Here is an 18,554-nt window from a genome sequence, read left to right on the forward strand (position 1 = left end):
ACCCAATGGTCCCACTTCCTTAGTTGTAACTTAATGACCCAAGGCACGGTCTGAATCGACCTGCTCTGATACCAAATGTAACACCCATACCAGACGTATCTAGAAAGTCTAGCAAGAGCGTTAATTTAGTACTGGATACATTAAAAATTTACAACAATAATACTTCGAATGAATACATTATGCAACTAAATGTGTTCGTACATAAAAATTTCAACTCAACTTGTCTAAAACATAAAGGTGCATCCTTGAACGTCCATCTCATCCTTCAGCGGTACGAACGAACACTTGTTGATTAATCCATTCGGCAAATAGCTTGACGTCCCTCCTATTAATCTGAAACAAATAAGGATTGGGATGAGACATAATGTCTCTGTGAGTTCCACCTAATCCTAGGCTATAGGCAACCACGGGGGAAAACCTACGGTCACCACGTGTCTATTTTACAACCCGACGGTTGATTATACGTGTGTGGGGACTTGCATGCTTAGACGGCGGTGCATACTAGGACCGTCTTAATTCATCTTACTTGTTATAGGCTTACTATAATCTTGAGTGTCATGGTGGTAAAGGGGACCTAAGACCGCTATGCCAAGATACGGTAAACGCATCGAGGTCTTCTTGTAACATGTTCATGACACAATCCTAAGCCGGACGATCAGGGAAACCTAAGAACGTCATCGGCATCACATTCCTTACTTAGCTTGTACTTGTACATAACATATTCATACATATATCCGCATCTAAGTTCATTATTCATTATGTTAGCGTTGAACAAACATTCTTATCTTGATTCATTTTACGGAAAGTCCCGGGTGGAGTAACCCCGAGTACAATCCCATACATGACCGATGTACGTACATCGGACTCCCTCGGTGTCGTGCGGGTCCCTTGCGGCTTAAACCGTTCCCCTTAGGTCGAGAACCTCCCGTATCCCCCTAGTGTGGATAACAAGAGACACGAGCACCTACATCTTACTTATTTCAATGACATGCGGGTCCCTTACGGCTTGAATCGTTCCCCTTAGATCGAGAACCTCTTGTATCCCCCTGATGTGGATAGCAAGAGACATGCCACCTACTTATTAGTCATGGTCTTGTCGTATACATAAATTAAACATGTACATACTTGATCTTTTACCTCGGAACCTTAATCGAACCGATTAGTGGTAAAGTCTTACTTGTTCCTATACATACCTAATCATGGTGGAGTGATTGACTAAACAACCCACACTTATCATGCTTACTAACTTATTCTTGTTCATGTGCGAATATATAATTCGCGTCCTATCATTCTAAGAATTCATACTAACTTTCTAGTTCTCGACGACTATGTCGAGGTTCTAGTTCATTCCCTTACTTGAGGTATAACTTGCTACCCGATCGTGAAACAAATATTTCTCTCATATGTCATGCTTCTCTATACAATATAAATACTTGCTTTACTATTAAAGAAAAACATGTAAAAAGCTATGCCTTGGGGTCATGACTTGAGGGGTTTAATACTGTAAAAGACTGCACGAAGAAAAACTGGATCGAACGGCGGTGAAAGGGCCTGAAGCGGGCGAACAGGGTGCTGCCACCCTGTTACTCGCCACTGCGAGTTCACCTACTCGCCACTGCGAGTTACTTAACTCGCCACTGCGAGTTCGCGGCGAGTAAACACCCCATTCGGTGTTGTTTGCTTGCCATGGCAAGTAATTACTCGCCGTTGCGAGTTATGACAGTCAAGAAGTGCAAAAACGATGTTTTTGACCCAAAATCCTCAAATCAAAGTATTCTAAGGCATATCATGACTCTATGGATCATTTGGAACCTGCAAAATAGTCTTGTAGCAAGTATTTACATGTATTGAGAGCATGACAATAAAAGGGATAACAATTTCTATATATAAACCCTAAACATATATGTTTTCTTGCAAGCATAATCACACAATCCCAAAGGGTAGGAAGATAACTAAGGAACTCACCTTGACATAAGCTTGCTTTCTTCAAGCTTTACACTCCCAAACTTCAAACCCTAGCTCTTGATTCACTAACTACCATGGCCTTAGCTCATCAATCCATTCTTCAAATCATCTTTCCCTTTGTTTCTTAACCATGAAGGAATCATAGCTTGCACAAGTTCATGCTTCAACTTCTAACTTAACCAAAACCTTTGCTTGAATCTCTTCTATGAGGAGAAGTGGATAAATAAAATAAACCAAGCTTCCACAAACTCATAAGATCATGATGGAACTTAGTATAAACTTGTCATGGAAGAGGAGGAAAATTTTGAAAGAATAGATGGAGGAGAGAAGAGGGAATGGTCGTGAGAGAAGAGAGAGAAGGGAGAGCAATCCCAATTCCAAAAACCTAGAGAGAGAAAGATTATGGAAAAATGAGATATTTTTGGGTCCAAATTACTTAAATACCCCTTTTCCGTGCAATTACCAAAATACCCTTTGTCTTAAGCGTGTTAAATACGACTCTGAGGCTTAGCTCGTATTTGACTGTCACCACTTAATAGCATTCTCCATAACTTAATTTCCTTTATATAAATATTATGGCACGATCAACGGTAATATTCCGACACTGACAGGCGGGATATTACAGGCTCTTAATATCACTAATTCACATAAAAAATATTAAATATTTAACATTGTTTTGAATATAAAATAAAAATAAAAACACCACATCAATGTTGATATTTTGAAAATAGCTTTGACCTTTCAAAATTTTATTATATCGATATATAAAAATTTAGAAAATAAAATTGACAATCTTGCAAATATTTAACATATTATTTTGAGAGATATTTAACAGATTTTTACATATAAAAGAAAAATTTATTTAATGAAAACATTACATTAATTAACAGATTTTTACATATAAAAGAAAAATTTATTTAATGAAAACATTACATTAACACCGATAATTTTTCTATTTTTTTGTGGTGGTCGGAGTTTGAACCCCGAACCTTGCATATTTTTATGCATTGTTCAAACCAACTGAGCTAAGCTCGCGAGTCCCGTTAATTTTTCGATTTAAAAAAAAATAAAGATGCTCTCATTCACGTTTAAATGGGGGACGTTAATATTTTTCGGGTTTCCTATCAAAAGAAATATGTTTGAGGATACTTCTTATTAATGCAATTCATATTACATCATGTTGTTTCTAATTATGTTTTTCTCACTAAATGTTTGTAATCACTCTCTCCTTTTCACATTATATATTTTAGAAAATACAAATAAATTAAGTAATGTAATTAATGTTTCATAGAAAAGAGTAATTGTGGGTTGCTCTTCGTGTGTAAATGGGGGACTTTAATATTTTTGGGGTTTCCTTTCAAAAGAAATATGTTTGAGGATACTTCTTATTAATAATAGTAATGTAATTAATGTTGCATATAAAAGAGTAATTGTGAGTTGTTATTCGTGTGTGAATGGGGGATGCTAAAATTTTTGGGGTTTTTTTTTTTGAGGGAGAATTTTTGGGGTTTTCTTTCAAAAGAAATATGTTTGAGGATACTTCTTATTAATTCAATTCATATTACATCATGTTGTTTCTAATTATGTTTTTCTTACTAAATGTTTTTAATTACTCCCTTCATTCCACTGTACAGTTAAAACTCTATAAATTAATAATGTCAGGACCGGAGAAATTTATTAATTTAGAGAGTTATTAATTTATCGATAAATTAATAATTATTAATTTAAAGAGTTTTTAAGTAATTATACTGTACATACCAAACAAAAAGGCAAATTAGTTTATGCCTCTTAGAATTACGTTGCAACGAACCTTGGGACTCAACGTAAATTAGTAACTACTGTGTTCATATGCATTGGAAATCAATAATGACTTTTGAAGTACAGTAAATGTAAACAAGAGGAACAAATGTGTTCAATGTATTCTTAATATATTTTTTTCAGTTTCTATGAATTATTAATTTATGATTTTCTTGGGACCAAAAATTATAAAGGGATCTCCCGAAAAATTATTATCTTATTATTTTATCAATTTTTTCAATTTTTTACATTGGCCCAAGTCGGGACCGGACAAATTTATTATTTTAGAGAGTTTATTAATTTACCGAGTATTAAATTAAAGAGTTTCTACTGTATATACAATCGGATTAAGCAATGTAATTAATGTTATATAGGAAAAAATTAATTGTGAGTTGTTTTTACAAAAATATTCTTAATTAATGGTATGAAGAACTTTCATTAATTTTTTTTGGAAAAAAGACAAAATAATGAATATCAATGGGTATAATAGGAAAATAATCATTAATGATTCTTGATATTGTAAAGTGACATATAATTTAGAACAAGAAAATTTTGATAGAATGACATATAATTTAGAACGAATGGAGTATGTTATTTCCCTCCCACATTTTCATTGACAATATATTTATTACATTATTCATCATCATCATCAGCATTATTATTATTAAATGATTTTATTATTATTTTTAGATGTATTAATATTATCATTTGTTTAATATTTGTTTTTTTTTTTGTGGTGGTCGGGGTATGAACCGCAAACCTTGCATATATTATATATTGTCCTTACCAACTGAGTTAAGCTCACGAAGACATATTTGTTTAGTACTATGATGAAAAATGATAGCAACACACATATTTTTATAACAAACGCTTCAAAAAACATGTACGCTTTATGATTGATTAAAATTCACATGAATCTCATCTTTTAAATACAATTTAGTTGGTAGCTGTAAAGATGTTGATATATAGGATTGAAGTTCGAATTTTGGATTATCCACTTCTTCATCTTAAGTGTATGGGTCTAACAATTAAATTAATTTGCCTAAAAAAATCATGTCTGTCCCACATAAAGTTTATAAAACTCATGTAAATTTTAACCAAATGAAGAGTATGTAACATCCCGCTCATCAACTAAAGGAAACTTTATCTGTTAAATGTATCAGAGGACTCAGGTTCATGGAAAGTGAGTATGATGAAGAATGCTAAGTATGGAGGATAGTAAAAGTATGCAATATAAGTTAAGCATGGACTTATGTATCAGTGTCAGGTAAACACAACTGAGACGAAGGGCAATTAAGTAATCTCGCATAAGGGAGTATTTAAGCATGTTTGGACCCAAAATATTCATTTTCCCTTCCACTTTCTCTCTCTAGGTTTTGGGAAGAAAATTCTCTCCTCCTTCTCTCTACTTGGCCGCCCCAATCTTTCCTCTCTAAGGCATCAAAGTCTTCCAAAATCATGCAATTGGTAGCTTAGCAAGCAAGAAACAAGAGGAAGCATGGATTTAAGCATGGTTTGGTGGGAAAAGCTAAAGATCAAGAATGAAGGGAAAACTAAGGTTGATGCTTGAAGCTTGAAGGAAAGCAAGAAAACATGTTAGGTGAGTTCCATAGATAGTTTACCTACCTTTGGTTGCATAAATTCATGTTAGAAATGATTGATTTATGTTTATGAGGGAGTTAGAACCCTAATGTTCTTTTGAGCAATTCTTGTTGATTCCATGTTAGTTTGCCATGAAATATGTTATTTAAAGTCAATATATGTTGCTGGATGATTATGGTGCATTGCAGGATCAAACTGGACAAGTTTTGGGTCAAAACTGGAAATTTTGTACCTCTGACCCGAAGAGCCACGCTATTAGCGAAATATACGCTAATAGCGAAATTTTCAGGATGAGCCACGCCCAAGCTGAGCTATTAGCGCAGCTCTCTGGACTTGGCCAACTTGTTTTGGCCTGTTGGCCCAGTTCAGGGTCTGTGGTGCATTCCGAAGATTTTCTTTCAACGTTTTATAACTTTATAACCCTAAAACAACATCTAGGCAATGCACATAACATCAAACGATTCTTGAAATGAAAATCATGGCAATCTTAACATGAATGACAAGAGTGAATCAAGAGAGTTTAAGCCGATATTACTCGGGTAGCATGATTTAAGAAAGGGCATGAATGTAGAGCCTCGACATAGTTGTTGAGAACTAGCAAGATAGCATGAATCACTAAGTATGTCAAGTATAGGATTATGAATACATATGTAAGTAAGACGCAAATGATATTCTCTTCGCACATGAGCTAGAATGACTTAGCTAGTATGTAAGTTGTGGATTGATAAGTTATTCTCTCCACCATGTTAAGTATGAACAAGTATAAGTTACCACTAATCGGATCGATTAAGGTTCCGAGGTAAATAAGCAAGTATGTATATGTTTAACTTATATGCACGACAAGACCATGATTAATATGTGTAGGTGACATGTCTCTTGCTATCCACATCAGGGGGATACAAGGGGTTCTCATAATGAGAACGATTCAAGCCGTAAGGGACCCGCATGTCACTGAGTAAGCAAGATGTAGGTGCTCGTGTCTCTTGTTATCCACGCCAGGGGGATACGGGAGGTTCTCGACCTAAGGGGAACGGTTCAAGCCGCAAGGGACCCGCACGACACCGAGGGAGTCCGATGTACGTACATCGGTCATGTATGGGATTGATCTCGGGGTTACTCCACCCGGGACTATCCGTAAAATGAGTCAAGATAATAATTGTTTGTTCAACGCTAACCAATATGAATGAACTTAGATACGAATATGTTTCTCACGATTATGATTATGTTACGAAATGCAAGAATGATTGCATGTATGATCAAGTTAAGAGCAAGAGCATTAGATGCTAAGACAAGTTATGTATAGAACAAGCTATGAACATGATACCGATGACGATCTTAGGTTTCCCCTAATCGTCCGGTTTAGAATCGTGCCATGATTATGTTATGTTTAGGCCTCGATACGTAGAGCGTATTCTTGGCAATGCGGTTTTAGATTCCCCCTCAACCGCCATGACACGTATAGGAAGTGAAGCCTATAACAAGTTAAGATAAGACTATGACGGCTCTAGTATGCACTACCGTCTAAGTATGCAAGTCCCCAGACACGTATAATCAACCGCCAGGTTGTAATGTAGACACGTGGTGACCGTAGGTTTCCCCTTGAGGTTGCCTATAGCCTAGGATTTAGGGGAACTCACTGAGACATTATGTCTCATCCCAATCCTTATTTGTTTCAGATAAGCAGGATGTTATGCAAGCTTGAAGTCGGATGGATGTTTCAACAAGTGTGCGTTCGTGTCGCTGCAGGATGCTTGGGACTTTAAGGATGAAATTATATATATGGTTGAGATGTTTATGTTATTTATGTACGAACGCAATTTGTTGTATAATATTCATTCGAATGTAATTTAAGTTGTAAAATTTTTATGTTGTATATTTTAATGTATCCAGTACTAATGTTAACGCACGTGCCAGACTTTCTAGATACGTCTGGTATGGGTGTTACAGAGTATATGGTGAGAAATATGTTGAAAAAAATGTTTTTTTTTTGAGAGGGTTGAAAAAAAATGTTGTTTGCTATATTGTATATTTACGATATTAATATATTTAACCCATGGCTCCTTTTATTCTCTTGCTAATGAAACAAAAAACTTTATCATTCCATTCTTTTTTTGACAACTTGCTAATGAAACAAAAAACTTTATCATTCCATTCTTGTGAAAAAGGGATATGTTAATTAAATTTGTGAAGTTTCCTTGCAAAAAAAATATGACTGAGGTTAAATTTCCCATAAATATAATTCCTATTATATCGTCATATTTCTTTCTTTTTTTTTGACAAAATATCGTCATATTTCTAATTATGTTATTTATTCAAAAAAATTATGTTATTATGTCTTTTTAGGAGAATTACGTCACTATGTTACTTCTCACATTTTGATTGAAAATATATTCATTGTTACGGAATTTATTATTGTTGTTGTTATTTTTTTGTTTGATGAAAAATTGTTAATTTACACCCATCTAAAATTGCAAAATGCAGTCCGTGAGCATAACTCAGTTGGCAGACAATGCATTATTATATGCGGGTAAATATCTAGGGGTACCGTCAATGGTTGGAAGAAGTAAAGCATCAACTTTCAAATTCATCAAGGACCGAATATGGAACAAAATAAACTCCTGGAGCAGCAGGTGTCTCTCTCAAGCAGGCAGAGAAGTCCTCATAAAATCAGTCCTACAATCCATCCCGTCCTATTTAATGAGTACTTTCCTTCTACCAAATTCTTTAATTAAAGATATAGAGAAAATGCTCAACGCTTTCTGGTGGGGACACGGAAATGGAAATAGAAGAGGCATGCATTGGTTATCTTGGGAGCGGCTTACGGTTCCGAAATGTTTTGGAGGTATGGGTTTCAAAAGCCTTAAGGCTTTTAATATGGCAATGTTAGGAAAACAGGCGTGGAAGCTTCTTACACACCCTGATTCCTTGATCACTAGATTATTTAAGGCTAGATACTTTCCTTCTAGTGACTACTTTGCATCAAGTATAGGCCACAAACCGAGTTTTGTCTGGAGGAGTCTTTGGAGCGTTAAGGCGGTTGTCGAAAATGGCTTCCACTGGAGCATTGGGTCCGGAACTAACATATCAGTTTGGAACTCATCTTGGATTCGGGGAAATTACTCTATCCCACAGCCTGCTGACATGAACTCAGCCATGGCTTCGCTTAAGGTGTCTGATTTGTTCATCCCACACATGAAGCAATGGCATACAGAAAATATTTTCATGTTATTTGACAGCAGTTCTGCTTATCAAATATGCAGAACACCACTTTATGCCTCGGTACAGCAGGACACACCCATGTGGAAACTGGAAAAGAATGGAGTTTACTCGGTCCGCAGTGCGTATAGAAGCATCATGGAAAACAATCTGTCCATCCAACAACACAGAATTGACGGCAATTGGAATCAATTATGGCGCAGTAAAATTCCACCTCGAATCAAGAATTTTCTATGGCGTGTTACTCGGGGCTGTCTTCCAACACGGCTTCGACTACATACTCGAGGTGTAGCTTGTCCTTTGCAGTGTCCGTTCTGTAGCGAAGATGAAGACAGTGTGCACGCGCTATTCACATGTCCTAAAAGCGCGCAATGCTGGCAGCAGATGGGGCTATGGAATGAAGTTTCGCATGTTGTTTCAAGTCTCGGCAATATCTCCACCACCATCTTTGAAATTCTACAGCAGCTGCAACCTACCCATCATCCAATTTTTAGCACATTAATGTGGAGCATATGGAAAAACAGAAACAACAAAGTGTGGAATGATTCTTCAGACACGTGTCAGGGTATTTGTGACAGAGCCACAACTTTGTTACAGAGCTGGAGGAACGCTCAAGAAATCAAGCAACAAAGTGGTACACGCAGCTCTCCTAGTCATGTTGCATCCTGGACAAAACCATCTCCCGGAAGATACAAGTGTAATGTTGATGCTTCTTTCTCTGAAACTCTAGACATTGTGGGCATAGGTATGTGTATCAGAGACGCAGAAGGAGCCTTTGTGCTGGCTCGAACAGAATGGTTTTCACCTATCACTGATGTAGATATTGGGGAGGCTATTGGACTATTAAAAGCTATGGAATGGGTAAGGGACCTCCATCTTTGGAACATGGATTTCGAAGTCGACTCAAAGACGGTTGTGGATAATATTTACGGGAAGCAAAATGGTGTATCAGATTTTAGTGCTATTATCACGCATTGTGTACACCTTCTCTGCACGGACCTTATGAACTCTCATGTTAAGTTCATTAGGAGACAAGCGAACAAAGTTGCTCATAGTTTAGCTAAGGCGGCTTTGTCAGAAGCTAGTTTCCGCATTTATTCTCATATTCCAACATGTATTGAATCTATTATTATCAATGAAATGCATTAAGCTTGTTTCTCTCAAAAAAAAAATATTCATTGTTACGGAATTTATTATTGTTGTTGTTATTTTTTTGTTTGATGAAAAATTGTTAATTTACACCCATCTAAAATTGCAAAATGCAGTCCGTGAGCATAACTCAGTTGGCAGACAATGCATTATTATATGCGGGGGTTGGTGTTCGAAGCCCGGACACTCCACTTATTCACCTTATAAGGTGAATTCTAACCACTAGGCTACCTGACCAAAAAAAATTGCAAAGATGCAAGTATACACCTATTTGATTTTAACCACTACACTACTTGACAAAAAGAAATTTGGACGTTTTCCTATTATTATAGTGTACGTGTTGATGACGATGTTGAAAAAAAATACAGGAGATTTTTTGTTTGGTGGAAATAACATTTTTTCTTTGAATTGATAGACGAAATGAGAAGAATCATTGGAAAGTCAAGCACAAAATTGAAGGAGTCGGGGTGCAAACTTAGGTCACGATGTCCAACCTAGAATTTTTTTTTTTTGAACAAGCCCAACCTAAAATTTCTTATAATCAAATTGCTTAAATGTATAATTAAAATGAGATAAAGGCAACCCAAAACGCTCTATTTTCTTCGTATATTGTATAAATATCGTGAAGAAACTGACAGGGTTGTTCGTGGGTGGGTTTGGGTTGGGTTTGGTCAAACCCAAAACCAAACCAAATAGGGTACTCCGGTTTGGATGAGGTAAAATAACCACCCGTTATACTATTGGGTGGGTTTGGGCAAACCCACTAATTTTTGGGTTGGGTTGGATTGGGTAATGGGTTACCCAACTTATTTTTTATTTTTTAATATTATATGACTAAATGACAAGTCCTCGTAATTTTGTTTTAAAATCCTTTTAATAATATGCTCAAACAACGAGTATCAAAATCCTAACCGTCGTGAATCTTCTCCTATCGATAAGCTGAAATATATAAAAGACATATAAAAGACATATTATCGGTTTTATCGAGATAGAGAGAGAAGTATTAAAAGAAGATAAAATTTGTTTGGAATGCTACTTTAATTTCTAATTTGTTTGATCATAATACTTCCGAGCATATTTTGAATACTCCTCTCCATCGTCTTGTTCATGAAGATAAAATTATTTGGAAGGCTGAGAAAAATGGTAGTTATTCTGTGCGTAGTGCATATCGAATTTATGTTACAGAAATTGCAGATAACTCTCATTTGCATGTTCCGGGGAAGTGGAGTTTGATATGGAAGCTTAAGGTTCCTCCCAAGATTCGAAACTTTGTTTGGCGTGTGTGTCGGGGTTGTTTCCCTACTCGTGCACGCCTAAGTAGTCGTGGTATTCATTTTACTCATATTATAATGAGTATTACAATTGGATAAAGAAGAGCAAACAATCTAACAGCAACGAAAACCAACGAAACAACACATACATAGCATATATTGGATGTTCAAACTTAAATTTCCATTTTTGGTGGAATTTATGGGAGAGATGTTGACATTATTACATAATAATAATAATAAGGATACCTTAGGATCCAAGCAAGTTAGTTTAGCTTAGTATCTTGCATTATAAGCTACTGCAGCACCATTGTATGTTGTGGTGCAACTGCATTTTACTATAAATACTCCTGTACTCTCTGATTAATGTAATAACAAGATTCTATTTTTCAGTTTCATAATATGGTATCAGATTTTCCCTCAAGGGAAAGTTTGTTACGATCCTGTAACCGTTTTCTGTTGTGCCTTGTGGATGAAGTTTGTTGAATCTTCATCTTCTTCCTTCAATTTCCGCCATTGACGTTGCTTCATTTGCAGCGATTCTCGTTGATTTCTCGTTGTTTTTGTGAAGAAGCTTTGTGTTCTTCTTCGTTATTGAGTTGATTTTACTCAATTTGAGTTTCTGTTATCGTTTTTTGATCTTCGCCATTACTGCACCTTCTTCCTCATTCTTTCAATTGCTTATACTCTGTTTTCGCTATGGTGCGCAATAACAATCAACAACAATCACAGTCTGATTCTGAATCTGCGTATTTCGTTCATCCAAGTGAAGGACCAAATTCTGTAGTTGTTTCTCCAAAGTTCAATGGATCAAACTATCTTTCATGGAGTCGTTCTATGCAACGTGCTTTAGGAGCTAAAAACAAGCTTCCTTTCATCAATGGAACCTTACCTGAACCAGATCATGATGATCTGAACCGTAATGCGTGGGAACGTTGTAATCATCTCGTTCATTCATGGCTTATCAATTCGGTTTCAGATTCAATTGCACAAACACTTGTCTTTCATGATAATGCTTTTGAGGTTTGGGAAGATTTGAAAGAACGTTTCTCCAAAGTTGATAGAATTCGCATTGCTCAATTGAGAACTTCACTTCACACATTGAAGCAAGGTAACAAGTCTGTATTGGATTATTTCACAGAGATGAAGGCTTTGTGGGAAGAATTGCACTCACATAGGCCCCTTCCTGCATGTCATTGTCCTTATGCTTGCAAGTGTGACGCTGTGAAGTTACCTAAGACCTATAGGGTTGAAGACCAGATTATTCAATTTCTCACTGGTCTCAATGAACAATTTTCAGTGGTTAAGACTCAAGTTCTTTTGCTTGATCCTCTTCCTACACTGAACAAAGTGTTTTCCTTGGTTATTCAAGAAGAGAGCAATAATGCTTCTGCTCCTGCTATGGTGACTCTTGATGATAGCAGTGTCTCTATTAATGCTTTTGATGCCAGAAAGTCTCAGGGGCGTGGTAAAGGTGGATACAATAAGCCTACTAGACATTGTACTTTCTGCAACAAAACTAATCACACTATTGATTATTGTTATCAGAAGCATGGATTTCCCAATGTGAATAAGCAAAATTCACAGGTCAATGCCTCTTCTGGTGATGTATCTGAAGTCAATATTTCTGCTGGTGTATCTGGTTTGTCTCAAGATAAGGTGGATCAACTTCTAGCTTTATTGCAGCAGGCAAACTTGCTTCCCTCAGCTTCACCTTCCACTTCTAGCACTGCCAACAATATCAGTGCCTCTCCTCAAGTCTCTTCCAGCTATGTTGTTCCTTCCTCAAGTACTTCTGCAGGTATAATCAATGCCACTTCTCCTTTTTTGTCTGAATCATATTGGTTAATTGACTCTGGTGCTAATGAGCACATATGTTGTAATTTGAATTTGTTTAGCTCATATCATGCTATTTCTCCTGCAAATGTTACTTTGCCTAATGGATCTGTTGTCACTGTCACTCACTCTGGCAATATTCAATTCAGTCCTCAATTTTATCTTAATAATGTTCTATATTCTTCTTCATTTAAACTCAATCTCATGTCTGTAGCCAAAGTGTGTGAATCATTGTCTTGTTTCTTTAAGTTTTCACCTGACCAATGCATCATACAGGACTCCAAATCCCTGAAGATGATTGGTTTGGCTAGTCAGCAGGATGGATTATACAAGTTCCATGCCTCATCTATTTCTGCAAATAAAGTGCAAGCTAGTTTAGCTTTATCTGTTTCTTGTACTCCTAGTACTATCATTCCTAATAAAGCCATTTGGCATTTTAGACTCGGACATCTTTCTCATCAAAGATTGAATATGATGTCTTCTTTGTATTCAGATATTGTTTCAGATAATAAAAACTCTGTGTGTGATATTTGTCAATTTGCTAAGCAAAAGCATTTACCTTTTTCATTGAGTACTTCTAATGCTTCCTTTAATTTTGAACTGTTACACTTAGACATTTGGGGTCCCTTATCAGTTTCATCCATACATGGTCACAAATATTTTCTCACTATTGTTGATGATCATAGTAGATTTTTGTGGATAATCTTACTCAAAAATAAATCTGAAGTGTCTCATCATGTTAAATCATTCATTACAATGGTCCAGAATCAGTTTAATATCACCCCCAAATGTATTAGATCTGACAATGGTCCAGAATTCTCTATTCCTTTATTCTATGAATCTCATGGTATTCTACACCAAAGATCTTGTGTGGAGACTCCTCAACAGAATGGTAGGGTAGAGAGAAAACACCAGCACATTTTGAATGTAGGAAGAGCCATTTTATATCAGTCAAAACTTCCTGCTTCTTATTGGTCATATGCCTTATTGCATGCTGTGTTTATTATCAATAGAGTGTCCACACCTCTACTTCAAGGTCAGTCTCCATATTATAGGCTTTATCATAAACTACCTGATATCAATACCTTTAAAGTTTTTGGTTGTCTCTGTCATGCATCTTCCCTTCAATCCCATAGAACTAAACTTCAAGCTAGAGCCAGGAAAACAGTTTTCTTGGGTTACAAGTCAGGTTATAAAGGCTTCCTTCTTCTTGATATTCATACTAGGGAAATCTTTGTCTCAAGACATGTTGTTTTTCATGAACATTATCTACCTTATCCTTCCAATAAAGACTCCATCACTACTCAATGGGAGTATTTTTCTACTTCTGCATCTCCCATTCCCACTTCTGAATCTGTGGAAAATACATCACCAACTCCCATTATTGATGATGATGATTATTCTTCATCATCTCCTCCTATTTCACCTTCTCATTTTTCACCTGATGCATCCCCTAACCTACCTTCTCCAAATGTTGTTTCTCCTGATCCTCCTCCTTCACCCAGACACTCAAATAGAACCAGAAATGCACCTGTCTATCTTCAAGATTATGTCTGTAACCATTTGCATATTTCTCCATATCCTATTTCCAACTATTTGTCTCATGCAAATTTATCTAACTCTCATTCTCATTTTGTTATGTCTTTACATTCACACACTGAACCTAAAACCTATATGCTGAGGCAAGCAAGCATGAATGTTGGAATAAAGCTATGCAAGTTGAACTGTCAGCTCTTGAGCAAACTGGTACATGGAAGATTGTTGATTTACCAGATCACATCAAACCTATTGGTTGCAGATGGATTTACAAAATTAAGTATCATGCTGATGGTTCAGTTGAAAGATACAAGGCTAGATTGGTAGCAAAGGGTTACACTCAAATTGAAGGCCTTGATTATTTTGATACTTATTCTCCAGTTGCCAAAATGACCACTATCAGGCTTGTAATTGCTCTGGCCTCCATACACAATTGGCATCTTCATCAATTAGATGTTAACAATGCTTTTCTTCATGGAGAGTTACAAGAGGATGTTTACATGATGCTTCCTCCTGGTGTCACATCTTCCAAGCCCAATCAAGTTTGCAAATTGCTCAAATCCTTATATGGATTAAAGCAAGCCAGTAGAAAGTGGTATGAAAAGTTGACCTCCATCCTACTTCAACAAAACTATACTCAAGCATCTGCAGATCATTCATTGTTTATCAAGAAGACTGATTCTTCTTTCACAGTTTTATTAGTTTATGTAGATGATATCATATTGGCTGGCAACTCTCTTGTTGAGTTTCAACATATAAAGTCCATTCTGCATTCTACCTTCAAGATCAAAGATTTGGGACAACTGAAGTACTTTCTTGGTCTTGAAGTTGCTCACTCTAAGCAAGGCATTTCACTATGTCAAAGGAAATATTGCTTAGATTTGTTGTCTGATTCAAATACAATCAGCTCCAAACCAGTCTCCACACCTTCTGATGCCTCATTGAAGCTTCATAATGATTCTTCTCCACCATATGAAGACATTCCATCCTATAGAAGATTAGTTGGGAGACTTCTCTATCTCAATTCCACCAGGCCAGACATTACCTTCATAACTCAGCAATTAAGCCAGTTTCTATCTAAACCTACACAATCTCATCATCATGCAGCTCTGAGAGTTCTCAAATACCTTAAGGGATGCCCAGGCAAAGGTTTATTTTTTCCCAGGAACTCTTCTCTTCACCTTCAGGGTTTTTCAGATGCTGACTGGGCTGGTTGCGTGGATAGCAGACGTTCCATTTCTGGCCAATGTTTCTTCATAGGTTCCTCCTTGATTTCATGGAGAACCAAGAAACAAACCACTGTCTCCAGATCCTCTTCTGAAGCTGAGTATCGTGCTTTAGCATCAGCTACCTGTGAGCTTCAATGGCTTCTTTATCTTCTCAAGGATCTTCATATTCAATGCTCCAAGCTTCCTGTGTTGTTCTGTGACAATCAGAGTGCCCTCCATATTGCTGCCAATCCAGTTTTTCATGAGCGCACCAAACACTTGGAGATTGATTGCCATCTTGTTAGAGAGAAGATTCAATCTGGGATCATGAAACTTCTGCCAGTTTCCTCTCAAAATCAACTTGCTGATTTCTTCACCAAGTCCTTATTGCCTCAGCCTTTTACTCTTCTATTATCCAAGTTAGGGTTGTTAGATTTGTACCAACCTCTAACTTGTGGGGGGCTATTACATAATAATAATAATAAGGATACCTTAGGATCCAAGCAAGTTAGTTTAGCTTAGTATCTTGCATTATAAGCTACTGCAGCACCATTGTATGTTGTGGTGCAACTGCATTTTACTATAAATACTCCTGTACTCTCTAATTAATGTAATAACAAGATTCTATTTTTCAGTTTCATAATAGACATCATGGGTGATAATGAAAAACATCTAGACTTCGTTTATTTGTTTGTCTGATACAATTCGAACCATACATCATTATCCTTTCAAAATATAACATCGATAGTTTACAATCCATTTAATAGAATTTTAAAAAAAAAAAAAATCATAACACGCTCATCCATTCCTAATAACCATACTCTTCAACCTCTTGTGCAAAGCTATATGCTAAGGAAAACAATCAACCACGCATTCCTCCAATTGGAAGAAGACTTTCATTATAAATAACCATTTGACAACATCTATGCCTTCCACTAACCCCCATATCTTCAATCACTTCAGCATTTAAATCAAACCTTGAAACTTCTTCATTATAATTTATGTAGAATATATCGCCATTCTTTCCAACTCCAATGGGTTCCATCACACTGGGTAGGGGTCCAATTTTCAAAAGTCTCGTCCATGAATCCGCCACACCAAATTCACCCAAAATTGATATGAAAAGACTAGAACAATCTGGATGCTCGATCATAGCAATGGACTCTTTCAACACCACCATGTGTTTAGCAAATCTACCATAATTATGGTTGAAGGGTGTTGTAATGAAGACCTCATTACTCAAGTTAAATGATACCAACACCTCATCCCCAAAATAATCTTCATATCCCCACCAGTGGCACATCCCTTGCAAGTGCACCCCAAAACCAGTCTCTTGCCACCGGTCGGTCCAAAGATGATTTGGCATTTCAACTTGAAGATCCCTCCAACAGTTAGTTTTTAGGTCATATATCTGCCATAAGATCTCGTCATTTGGATCACGCTTCTCGGGATTGTCAAAAAAACAAAAACATCGAATCAGCTTGTAGTCATCGGACACTGGGTCATAACCAAAACCATGAATGTTAACAATAGTATTCATAACAGGAAGATCTTCAAAAACAGTGCCAGGAGGAAAGGCTTTCAGAATTGCATGTTCAAAAGAGCCATTAGGAATGACTTTGAATTCCTCTGTAGATGGGTTCCACAATACAATTTTTTGCGCAATCCAAGTGGTGTCACCTCTTCCACTGCCTTGACAGAGACAAAGTATGCCATTAACAATAGAACCAGCAATTAAAATACCTTGGCCATCCACATCAATTGGAGGTGGCCAATCTAACCTGACACGATTCTCAAACGTCTCACCAAGAAGCAAAAATAAATTATTATGATCATCATAGTCGAAGAAACCGGGAGTCTGCTTGAGGAGGAGGCTTGAATTAAGATGATCATCATATTTAGACAGGTACATGCTCATGAATTGAGGTTTTTCAAAAAAATTAGCCCAAAATTTACACACACATGTAAATCGCTTGAGAGATTTCACAGGCAATTTGGATAGAATAACAAAAGAAATATCACGAGGTATATGATTGCTAACCTTTTTTTTAGCGAGTGCCATTGATTCCTTTAGTTGTGTACGAGCAGTTGCTATCAAGTGAAAACCAATCAAGAATATGTTATGTTACAATAGAAGAAAAGGGAAATCAAAATTTGAGAGCACTATTGTTGATAAAAAATTGAGAGCGTGTAAAAAAGATATTTAATATGGTGATCAGCATATAAAAATTATAAAAGGAAATAAAAATCAAATTTTATTCCGAAATAAGTTTTGCACATTAAGCAGTGCATTTACTCTGATTAAATGCCAATTTAATTTAATTCATTCTGCAATACCAAAAGTGAAGAGAACAGCTGTATTTCTAAGTTGCACCAGCTGGAATTTTGTTTTTCCTGATTTAATTTATGGAGTTTAGTAATTATTAAATGAATTTTTATAGTGTATTTGTTTCAAGGATTCTAATGTTATTCATGAAAATGCGATATTTGGAATTCAATATTTCAATGTTTGTTTTAAGTTTTAAAAATCATTTCCATGAAAATAAAACTTAACCATAACTTCGAGTTCCCACTATCACACTCATTTTTTTTTTATTTTTAGTTTTTTTTAAATCAAACAACTTTTAAAAACAATCGAAGGAAATCAAATGTTTTACCACACTGAATAAGTTGCTGCAGTTTTTCTCCCAAAACTAAAACCAAAGGACATCACACGCCCCCATCACATCACCTCTGTAGCAGGGAAAATACGGAGTGATTTAAGTATTTTTCGTAACACTTATTGAGTTATTTAAGTTATATAATCGAATAACTTAAATCACTTCATTGGTACGATTAAATAACTTATAGATCTAATTGGTTCGGAAAAAACTTAAAACTAACTTCTTACAATTAATGAACTTAAAAACTTAAATGGTACGAAAAAGAAAAACTTAAATGACCAATTCATTACAATTAAATAACTTAAAAACTAATT

The 18,554-nt window shown here is 36.1% G+C and overlaps 1 protein-coding gene across 1 annotated transcript; it reads right to left on the minus strand.

Moving 5' to 3' along the window:
* Positions 1-16,286: 16,286 nt before the first annotated feature.
* LOC146914485 (putative F-box protein At3g16210) lies at positions 16,287-17,648 on the minus strand. The gene has a single exon (XM_085717350.1). The coding sequence runs from the start codon at positions 17,637-17,639 to the stop codon at positions 16,440-16,442; it is 1,200 nt and encodes a 399-aa protein (XP_085573476.1). The 5' UTR covers positions 17,640-17,648; the 3' UTR covers positions 16,287-16,439.
* Positions 17,649-18,554: the final 906 nt, after the last annotated feature.

The sequence above is a fragment of the Medicago sativa genome, chromosome 6 (assembly GCF_051527215.1).
Source record: "Medicago sativa cultivar Bolivia chromosome 6, Bolivia_mono, whole genome shotgun sequence".
NCBI classification, from domain to species: Eukaryota; Viridiplantae; Streptophyta; class Magnoliopsida; order Fabales; family Fabaceae; genus Medicago; species Medicago sativa.

Excerpts from the sequence above, each read along its gene's own strand:
- LOC146914485 (XM_085717350.1), bottom strand. The coding sequence starts at position 17,639 with ATGGCACTCGCTAAAAAAAAGGTTAGCAATCATATACCTCGTGATATT.